Source organism: Anopheles aquasalis, chromosome 3 (genome assembly GCF_943734665.1).
Source record: "Anopheles aquasalis chromosome 3, idAnoAquaMG_Q_19, whole genome shotgun sequence".
Taxonomy (NCBI): domain Eukaryota; kingdom Metazoa; phylum Arthropoda; class Insecta; order Diptera; family Culicidae; genus Anopheles; species Anopheles aquasalis.
Window position 1 is genome coordinate 36164064 of NC_064878.1, and position 10998 is coordinate 36175061.

Genomic DNA, 10998 nt, shown 5'->3' on the forward strand with positions numbered 1-10998 from the left:
CGCAGGCGGAACCGGAGGCCCATTGTTCAGTTGAAGCGAGTTCTGTGCTCGTAGTTTCGCCTGCTTCTGCTCATGTTTCTATCCAGGAGTGCATGAGGGCGTGGGATCGTATATGTTTATGCATAAGATAAAGGAAAGCGAAAGCAAGAAAAAGTGCAAAGAGCGAGAGCGAGAGCGAGAACGAGCGAGAGAGAGAGAGAGAGAAAGAAAGAAAATTAAAAAAAATGATTAGATCAGCTCATGGCGTATAGGTACGCATTCGAAACTCACGGCTTTCTGCTTGATCTTCTTTTTTTCTTCCTCGGAGGTCATCATTTCTTGTACGCGGACCAACCGTTTCTGGTTTTTCACCGAACGTTGTTCATCGCGTACACGTGCCTCGGTCTTCTGAACAGCCAGCTTCAGCTGATCTTTTGCGGTCGTAGAGAACTTTAGGTGTGGCCGTTGTACACTGATCGTGGTCGCGTAGAGATCGTTGAATTGACCCGCGTACTCACTGAAGAACGGGTGTGTCGTTAGCTGATCTAGCGTTGGAAGAGCCGACTTACAGGCGTCCCGTGAAAGTATTGACTCCAGCAGCGATTCTATGGAAGTGAAATTTTCGAAATTAACTCACACTGACGGGAAGTGTGATGCATTTACACCAAGAGCGCCACTTACTAAGGCTATCGGGACAATCGGAGATTTGACGAGCGTATGAATCCTGCAGCGGATAACCCATGCACATTTCATACAGCAGATGGCCAAATCCGTACACATCGATGGCCTCGCAGTTGTTGATCTTGCTATGCTGAACAAAAAATGGCCGATAGAATGAGGGCACTCCGAAGATGAAGTTCTCCACGTCCATCAGCTTCGCGACGCCATCTACGATTATGACGTTTCCGCAATGGACGTGCCCACAGGCCAGCCCCTTCGAGTGTAGGAATCTTATCGCTTCCAAGATTTGGCGCGCATATAAAGCTAGATCCTTCAGTGGCAGCGGTGCACGTCCCTTCGGACTGCCATACTTCGACAGGAACGGATTACAGGGTGTGGCGGAGCAGAGCACATCCTTCAAGCTACCCTGTTTGTAGAACTTTCGTATCACCAGCGCGCCACTGTCGTTGGACGCAATGTGTTCGATCGGGACGATGTAAGGATGCTGCACTCCACCGTAGTTCTTGAGCACCGTGTGTATCTCCCGATCGTCCACATACCGGTCCGGGCCGAACTCTGTCCAGCTTAGGATGAGATCGTCGCGACCGCTCTGGTCACGAGTGCTACTGTTGTAGTCCTTCTCGGTCGAAGTGGTAACGCATACCTGCGTCGTGTGCTGTTTGCCATGGGACTGTGAGCTGGATTTGATCAGATGGTGCTTGGTGGTCGAGTGGCCCGGTGAGTGCTTATTACCCTGCGGTTTATGCACCACCTTGAAGTAATGCTTCCTCAGCCGCCAACCGATTGGACCGAGCGATTGTCCCAGCGTATACACGCCATCCGTGCGCAAGCTCATCGACGCATACTGGAGGGCCAAATCTGCATGGGGAGATGGTACAATTTAGACCAAATGGAATGGATCTATACATATCACGGCGTCAAATAACTTACCATGGAATGGTGTCGAATAGCTATCCGGGTCGATGAACTTTTTGGTTGGTAACGATGAGGCCAAAATGGGATTCATGAGTACTTGATTTATATACTCCTGTAATGCGTTCAATCGTTCAGCTATGAAGTCCGGGCGCATATTACCTATTAATGCGGGAAGAAGGAAGAAAAAAGACGAAACATAAATGGAAGAAGGCGAATCAATGATTACGAAGGCTCCAACGGGTTGGTATGCTATCGACTTACAGTATAGCTGAACTTTGTAACAATCTTAGTGCACTGTGATTGTAATAAACCCATGAATTCGCATCCGAAGTTCGCTAACCCAGAATGGTATCTGGTATCTAATATCTCGCATGAATGCGATGATGGCATCAGCCATGAAAGTCATCCTAGTCACGGCCACTAGGCAACATCCTACCAACCATGACGCGTCGAGTACACGTGGTACGTGGTACGTATGGATAAAGGAAAGAACGCTACTCCCAGTGGACCCCATCGTAGTGGGCCTGCCCCTCATTTTACCTCAAACCACATCGTCACACATCCTGTCTGAAGTCAAGACAAGCCGCAAACGCAAAAGATGGGAAACCAGAAGAGAGGAGGATGGGGGAACTGAGTGGTAAAACAAAAACATCTATCGATCCATTAACCGGATGGGTATCCCGGCATACCGTCTTCCTTTAAATGCCTTCACATTATGCTCTCGTTCCATCTCCCTTTTTCTCTCACGCTCACTTCTTTACTAACTTTGCTTTAGATTTCACACGAAGGGAGGCGTTCGTCGGATCGCCTGATTACCAGCAGCGGGAATAAGCAGTTGGCCGGCGCCTCGGTTACTGGAGGCACATGGCACCACTTACCGATAAGCTTCTTGCCCGGGAACGGCAGATCGATGCCAGAAATTTGCAAACACTTGTTGAGCGATGCGAAATCATTGTAACGCCGTAGGATGCGCCAGCTGTTTTCCGGATGTGGTCCGCGCTGTACTCTCAGGACGTACTCCTGCACGGATTGGATCGGTTCAGATGGTGGTGGTGGTAGGATCGATGGTGATGGAAAGAGGTTGGATGTTTTTTGTCGGAAGTCACAGCGATAGAAGGAACGAAAAAGAAGAAAAGAACAAAAAAACCATAAGGAAATGTGTTTACGAAGGATAAGTACACCGGAAGAACACAAAGCACTAAGAAGCAAGAAGAGGCAACCACATGGGAACCGGAAAATGTGTGTTGGGTGGAATGATACTGATGATGATGATGATGATGGTGCCGGTGAGTCATCGTAGGTTCTACTTCCGGTCGGGTTAGCGGGGTGGGCAGTACACACCCTACACCTCGTAAATTGCCAATTGATTTTCTGACTTTTCAGGCGGCGCACCGATGCCTGGCGATGGAGCTTGCTTAAGGGACACAAAAAGTGACGATAGATGGTTCCCGGGGCCCGGGATATCTTTGCTTACCGTATGCCCGTCGATGGTTTGTGCCGTTTCGATGGTACAGCTGCAGGCCACGGTATCGTCTAGTGTAACCTTCTGGGTGGTCCCGGTTTGCTCGAACAGTGCCATTGGAAGGATGCGCTCTGGCACGAATCGGACATTTTATCCGGCCGAGGAAGGTGTAAAAGGGAACGAAATCGATACCGTCGCTTCGGAGGGGCCGCTGATGGACGCCCTGGAGTTGTACCAGTCCAGATGGTAGGAGCTGCGCAAATAATTGGAACAGCGAGTGGCCGCTGTCTCGGGGAATAATCTCTGTTGGACGCCTGGTTTCGGAACAGACCAGAGTTTGCCGGCCAACGACCCGCCTGTGTTTTTCTTCGCTGATAGCACGGGCTATCACGGCGGTTCGTCTTCACTTCACTGCGCTTTATCAGCCACCAGCACACCTGAACCTTGCAAATAGTACATCCAACGAGACAAACAATCGCACCATAATGATTAGGAACGAGATTTCCACATCTAGCGTCGTACCAGCCACTTTTTCACCCCAGGAACTCGGCAGCCCGTAGCATTAAACTTTCGTGGTCACAATTTTTACTTCGGGATTCAAAGGAAACAGGTGAAGTCATGAAAACTCATCTCTTCGTATTAAGAACACGATTTCATGGGAAAACTTTGGGAAAACAGTGGAAAATCATCTACCAAGCAGTACCAAGCGGTACCAAGAAGTACCAGCCAACGGAGTAAAATTGTGCTGCATGGGTGTATTTTTTAAAATCGCCGTTAAAAACACTTCGCGTAAAATCGCTGTAAAAAGGGGGAAAGTGTTCACATTTCTGTCCTATTCCATGCACTAGACCAACAAACTGCACTCTGGTCGTGGACTATCACAGCGAAAGGCGATTGATTTCAAATTATTCATTTATTGGAACACATTTCATTTCAGACTGAAAAATTGAGGTGGCAGAAAACGAAGCAGCCTTGCAAAATGTGGCCTCGCGACTAATGTCGTGGTACCTGCCCTGGATGGCTGATGGTTCCTCTCTTGTAGTATTTGGCCGTTGCATTCGCTATACTGGATTTCAGCGATGGCGTAACCGATGCCTCCGGCGCCGATTCAGAGTTTTCCGCTTTCAGCACAGCAGAGCATCGCCAGTTCTTCAGATAGTTCACTGTAAAATCAAGAGAGGAAATGCAATCAGTTCAACCATGGATCGATGGCTTCGATTCACGCTCGTTCGCCTACTTTTCCACATTCGAACACATCCATCGTCTCCCGTGGACGCCAGCATGGTTCCGGTAATGTTCCACGTTACACGCCAAACGGTGCAGTAATGATCACCAAACTGGGCTGCAGGCTGAACATCGTGTCTGCTGTTTGCTGTGGGATCCCTGGAAGTAGCGAAATTGGACACTTGAAAAGGCAATTCCGCTGGGAAACGCCGATGACACCTACATAATTGGTTTGATGTTGAAGATTTGCACATCTTTGCTGGCCACGGCCAGAATGTGGTAGCTGCGGCCAACGTTCGGTGCAAAGGCAATGTCGTGCACCGGCTCTACAATCTGGTTGATCGTTTCGGATTTGGACCAACGGCGAGAGTTTTCGCTGTACTCAAAGATGAACACTTTGCCTCCGGTACTCTGCGACGAATCGTCACTTCCGGCGGCAATCATCGGTGCGTGCAACCGGAACATGGATGGATTCCAGGTAAGACAGCTGAGCGGAATCTTCACGCTGATCTCGTGCGAAAGTGTCCATTGCGATAGATTCATGATATCGGGTGCTTCATAGATCCGGATCACACCGTCCGCTGAGCACGCCGCCAGCATCAAACCCTGAGTCTTCGGAGCGAACTTGACATCCGTCACACTCGTCCTGGAATCGACCAGGTTCGTTCGGCGGACCCAGCGTTTCTGAGGTGGCATGGCCGGGTTCGTCTTCTCGCCCACTGTCTCTTCCCAGACCGAGACGGTACGATCGAAGGAGCATGTCGCAAGTACTTGGCCAAACTCGGGATGAGCCCACGACAGGCGCCACACGGATCCGGAATGTGATTTCCAGCTGGAGGTCACACCCCAAACGCCTTGATCGTTCTGGTCCCAAACCTACGATAACAAAACAAAACAGATTACGGGGATCCCCATCGCCCTGCTCGTTGTCACCATACGAACCTTCACAAACTGGTCGCTGGAACAGGTGGCCATTCGCTGGCCGTAGTAATCGTAGGCCACATCGTGGATCACATCCTTGTGCTCGGTATGTATGATCTGCGTATCAAACATTTCCTTTTTATTTCCTCAAAAACGGTACACAAACGCCGGGAACCGGAATCGCGGGAACCAAACAAAGTGCGCGTGCTATTTTTTGTCTTTTTCACTTTTCTCCCACGTTTATCTGCCCGTGTGTTCAAGAGTCGAGAACCGGATTTTTTTTTGGCATTTTAAAGGTTTGGCATTTTAAAAGCATCGTTTGGGCGGATTTCCACTGCGAAAGCTTGGTCGAGTTTTGGTGTACCTTTGGTGTACCTTTTAAAACCGCCCGTAAAACCACTCTTTCCGTGTAAAATAGCTGTAAAAAGGGGGAAATTCTTCGCAAGACCCTCCGTCTAAAACCAAAGTGTATTAAGGAAACACGTAAAGCCACACTTTTTCGTCAGGCTATGCGGTGAACGCGACGATCGAAGCTCCAGGTGAAAATGTGGTTTTTCTGAGCGAATCCCGCTATTCGACCACGATTCGGTGTGGCCACCAGCGAAAAACCCGCCCGTGAAGTGCTAGTGCCCCAGTATTACCCGCATCCGGACCGTACAGTATTGAGCGAGTGTTTAGAAGAATCCCCCCAACCCCACACGCTCCCCTTGTTGGTGGAAGAAAATCGATTCCTGTCGGATTTGCCGGTGAAAAGTGGCCGGCCTGCAACATGGAAAAGTGTACGTATTGTTCGGTGAAGAAAGGTGCACGAACGAAGGTGGAATTGAAGTGCAAAATTTGTGCAATCTCGTGGATACGGTAGCGCCATATGATAGCGAGGCCGCACAACCCGGCAAGCCGCTCCATGCAGTGCGCAGGCATCTCTTTCAGTAGCGTCCGTCGCACGAGACCAGCCCCCCTCCCGCTCGTGACGGCATTGTTGTCCAATTAATATGGGCTCAGCCTTTCTGGCCAATCAGAGACGATGGTGTGATGCCCGTCAGCGCGTCATCAGAGAACGGCGGAGCATCCTGTGCGCTTGTGCGCACAACCGACCGATGGGGACTGGGGCCTTTCTCCGTCGCAATTCCTCTCCCCACCACCACCCCTCGTGGCAGGCAAATTTGCAACAATTTACAATTGACAAACGCAAGAGTCCGTTTATCTAGCCGGTTTCTGGTTTCGAGCGTGGTTCTTTATCAGCATTTTTTTTGTTAAACCGAACGCAAATTCCCTCCACGCTCTTCTCTGAAGCCGCCCGGCCGTCCTCTCTCTAGCGAACGGGCTCTCTCATTATTTTCGGAATCCGGGAGAGAAGAGAGCGAAGCATGCTTGGATGTTTATATTTCAAGGTCACTACCAAGCAGCAGCATCGTAGTTGTCCTCGGATGGAAATAGTAAACAAAACAGTACGATACTTTTAGCAACGATTTCGCCGGTAAATGCAGAATTTTCTTTAAGATGCCGCTCACCTGCAATATACTAGGCGGGGAAGGAAATGGCTTCGAATTTAAACATTTCCAGAAGGAAATGGTGCGATAATAACTTATCCTGGCTTACTTAGCGCCTCTTAAGGTACCGCGGTGACACCCCACGAATCCGTGACGATCCGTGGTCGGCGCGTGCGAAACCCTAGCTGTTGGTGTGTGTTAGACGCACCGCGCAGGAACGGCTGATAGCTTGGTTTTGAGTTCGTTTTTTCCTTCTTCTTTCTTAATCGTCTGCTTCTCGCTCCATTATGCCGCGCACCAGCTATCAAACACCAAACTTTAGTAGCTCCAGTTCAGTAGTGGTCTTGGGAAGTAACGGAACGGTGGTGTGTAACGGGCCAGCACGCAGCGAACCAGGGCCAGGGAGGTGTTTGTGGGCTCAAGAAGAAGAGTAAGTGCGATGTGCTGCTTCAAAGACTAAACCCCAAACCATTCCACGATGTTGTTCATGGCGAGTGATAACCGTTGGCTAAAGTGCTCCCCCCGCCCACTAATCCCCCACGGTATCATCCTTAGGCCCTCTGTCAAAGTGGTGTCGAAATTGCAATTTTATTTTACGAAGTTGCACCCGTGCCTCCCGTGTGTGCGTGCCCGTGCCGTGGTCTGCGAAAGCTGCTAGAGATAATAGTGTCTTGTTATCATCGTGATACGAATCACGCCACCACCGGTAACGCCCCGGTGTGAGCGGTTTTGCGATGTGGCCGATGAGCGACGTCTCGTTCGCGCCCTGATAGCCGGGCTCTAGCACGAGCCGGTTTGTTGCCAGTGGCGATAAGACCCGGCCCCGGTCAGCTGCAGGACAGTTCAAGGGTGGTGAAAGCGATCACCGGGATGACAATCAGCTGATAGAGCGACGGACGGACGGTCAAACGGTCGAAGCAAGCCTGGCCGTAAGCATGGCCGTCTGTGTTGCGCTGGCAAGGGCATCAAGTAGATCACCTCAGCACCTGCTTTGATTGACGTCTTTTTTCAGGTTCGGTTCTATGCGCGGAGAATGACGTACACCACCTATCTATGCGTGGCCACTCCGTCACTGGCATCATGAATATTTGAACACCTGATAGCCTGGGATCGTGTGGTTGGTTACGATCACACTTTACATTACTTACCATGCTCATTAGCGGTACAGTGACACTTTATGGTAACCACAGAGTGCCACAAGAACTCGTTCGTCACCAGCGGATCATTCCACCGGAGACGGTGCTCGGATCGGACATTCGTTTGAAACCTCTTGCGGCCTGCCAAAACCCTCTAAGGGTCAATGTATGCAGGAAGGCAAAAGAAGCACCGGCCCCGGGCATTTGCTTTTTGCTTCCGACGGAGAAGGTGGTAGCAGCACGACTAAAGTGCCATACGCGGCCACGGCACCACAAGTCACATTTCCATAATGGGACGACCTTTACGGGGCCGGCCGGTCGGCCGAGGTTCACAGCGAGGCAAATGCGCCGCACATTTAGCTCCGCTGGATGTCCTTTGCACCCGGTCCACCGCATTCCGACGATTGGTGCGATCTGGTCCAGTTCATCAAATAAACAAGCACCGTTCCGGACAGCGAGCAGAGTCGCTACGCGATGTGCGGTTCTCGTGACGTACGATCTTGGGTGGATCTGGACGCACAATCTTAATCGAACGCGATCCTCGGCATCGATCCTCCCGCGGAGTGATTGCAAAGTGAATGTTCCCTTCCTTCAATGTGCTGCTGCACGAATGGTGGGCCCCTGTTGGGATTGATTGGCCACTCGGTCCCAAGAACACGCAGCCCTTGGCAGATGACCTTCGCGATGGTCCTTGCACATGTTGCATAAGCGAACTGCGGTTCCCTAGTATGACGAGCAAAAGAAATGAAGAACGGAATCCGTGCCGAGATTTCTTGACATGCGCGACTATCACTGGGAACTTGCTTTCTGTGCGGCCGTGGTGATGACCTTGGTTCGTCCGGCACGACCGTGTAGCGCTGTCGGGATTGATTAAACAATTAACCGCACTGCTCTCTTATCAACATGGGCTGTGCACCTCGCCGCCTCGGTGTGCAGCACCAGCGTATGATGTCGAACTGCTGGGCGGCATCAAAAAAGAGTCAAAATTTGCCGATTTTTTTATAGGCAAACCGTCAATTGAGCCACCGAAGCTAAAAACGCAGAATCAATAGTAGTTATCTATGAGTCATTTGACAAAATTTGAAAGCTCTATCAGTCAAACTCTAATCGTGATGGCGAAAAAAGTGAAACAACTTCGTTCCCAGGCTTGCGCATGTCAAAAACATTAAAAATATTACTTTAACATTCAATAAAAGCATCACAGTAAGGCATGGTTCTGAACGGCCGACGACTCTGACCGACAAAAAGCTTCAAAGGATGCTGATCCGACCGAGACCGAGGAAAAAGTGGCTAAATCGCTGCGTGGGATTCGCCGTGAGGTCGGTGTAACTGGCCAAAAAGTTAAGAAATACCTGGCGGACATGGGCATATATGTTGTAGAAAGCGGAAGTTTCCGGCCACTGATCTCGGAGCAGAAAGCAAGGACTCGAGACGATCGTTGGACGAAAAGCAGCGGCTGTATTTCAATGTGATACCGAAGATTGCGAACTCTCTCAACGTCTCCCAACGTGTCTCTTTTTTTAATGCATACGTTACAAGACACGAAGATTAGGAGGCTTTTACAAGTGTTTGTTGGTGATGGGATGTCACCAAAGTATGTCCATTTGAGAGTTCTTTTACCCCCACCATTTTCATCTCCTTCAATTGATCGCACGCACCTTACTCGATCTACCGGAATGTACCGGTCCCGTGGATCAGAACCACTGCCGTCAAAGCGAGGAACCGTAATCGTAGGGCACATGCTTCTTTCACCTCTATGGCTGCTAGATGCTCTAGTTCCTCTCTCTCTCTCTTTCTGTCGCTCGAACATCGCTGCCAATCATTGATTAGGAGCTAGGTCCCGGCCCGGGCCCCTAACCCAGTCCGTGAAATGGAAACTTTCGCTGAATGTAGATCATTGCTGCTTGAACCTCCGGAGCGGTTAGTCGTCACGAGCAACTGAGGTAGCGTTCCTTGGTTCATCCGTAACACGTGTCGTTAGGGGACTAAAGTCCGGGTAACGGGTGAAGAACCAACAGAAGAACAGGTTCCCGTTTTACTGGAAACAAACAGGTGATCTAACGGAAATCCGTAAGTTCCGTAGCTCCAGGAAATGGAATTTTGGGCCCGGGGGTTACTGATTGTGTACTCCGTTCGCGTGTCCGTTCGTCTCTTGATGACGATGGCACGATTTGTGTTTTGTGACAAGTGACAAATGACCATCCACCATCACCAACCACAATCAGTCAAGTGTCTGCCTTAGTGATAAATATCAGCTGATCCAACTGATCGCAGTTCCGTGATTGTGCGAAGCGATCGTTGAAGTTGCTTTTCACCTCATTGTTGCTGCGTATGTGCGACGGAAACGGGAGCAATCGCAGTATCAACCGTTATGTAAAACCACGCGATCGGTGTTTGTGTTTATTTCACTTACACTTGATCTTGAACACCGAAGCGAACGATCACGATCCTGGCGACTGTCCGTGGCAGGCGGAGCGAAAGAGAGATTCCATTGGGTTGTGTTGCGAAGGCACTCTCTGGCAAAAAGAAGAAATGGTTTAGTTTTTTTTAGTCGAGTTTTGTGCAACTTAAGAAACCATAAGTGATCTGATGATCGATTGAGAGGTTTATAGTGTGAGTCAAAAAATTGTCCGTACAGCACAGTTTTAGTTTGAACGGTGGTCAAGTGATTAAGGAGGGTCCTAAAGTTAATTCAAGTTAAAAAATGTTCATTTTTTCAGATTTTTTGTGAAGAAACCATCAAGCTTATTTGTTTAGCTGAATGCCATACTGAACTTTTACTTTTCAAGAATATTTGGATGTATTTTCTAGAAGATTCGATAAAAAAATTCGTCCATGGCATCAAAATTGGGAATACGAGTCTGCAAAATAGTACTTTTTTCCGATGCTCATCGTAGCCACGAGATGGACCATCTGAACTATATAAGTTTAAGTTTATCCAGCTAGTTCCAGCAACTTTTTTATATTTTCTGATGTTTTAGTTTTTAGCAGAGGATAGACATTGGAAAAGTGGAGATATTTATGATTTTGCACATAAAATGAGTTTTACATAATTGTGTGAAAAAAGCGTCATCAATTTTATAAAATCTTTACCTGACTTGGCAAATAATGCTCAGATTATGTGTTTACAATTTCAAAGCGACCAGTTCAATAGTTTTTATGCTACGGTTGGCGGTGACTTTGTTTTTGG

The 10998-nt window shown here is 49.1% G+C and overlaps 2 protein-coding genes across 12 annotated transcripts in view; both read right to left on the reverse strand.

The window, feature by feature from the left end:
• Positions 1 to 3672, reverse strand: part of LOC126575195 (PX domain-containing protein kinase-like protein) — a 14720-nt gene extending 11048 nt beyond the window's left edge. For 8 of the 11 annotated variants that reach the window (XR_007608256.1, XR_007608255.1, XR_007608253.1 and 5 more), the window contains exons 1-6: positions 3050 to 3642; positions 2454 to 2595; positions 1591 to 1734; positions 661 to 1518; positions 271 to 584; positions 1 to 78 (exon numbers count right to left, since the gene is read on the reverse strand). The exon at positions 1 to 78 is cut by the window's left edge. Coding sequence is in view for 7 of the 11 variants with exons in the window: in XM_050235769.1 (XP_050091726.1) it covers positions 1 to 78; positions 271 to 584; positions 661 to 1518; positions 1591 to 1734; positions 2454 to 2595; positions 3050 to 3154 (1641 nt within the window). In the remaining 4 variants the exon portion in view is untranslated. Of the gene's footprint in view, positions 79 to 270; positions 585 to 660; positions 1519 to 1590; positions 1735 to 2453; positions 2596 to 3049 lie in introns of all 11 variants that reach the window. The other 3 variants (XM_050235765.1, XM_050235766.1, XM_050235772.1) reach the window with 3 other exon arrangements.
• Positions 3673 to 3941: 269 nt separating this feature from the next.
• On the reverse strand, positions 3942 to 5392 carry LOC126575234 (nucleoporin seh1). Its single transcript, XM_050235822.1, has 4 exons — positions 5204 to 5392; positions 4485 to 5137; positions 4275 to 4420; positions 3942 to 4200 (listed from the first exon to the last, which is right to left on the reverse strand). Exons 1-4 carry the CDS (start codon positions 5312 to 5314, stop codon positions 4031 to 4033), a joined length of 1080 nt encoding a protein of 359 aa, XP_050091779.1. The 5' UTR covers positions 5315 to 5392; the 3' UTR covers positions 3942 to 4030.
• Positions 5393 to 10998: the final 5606 nt, after the last annotated feature.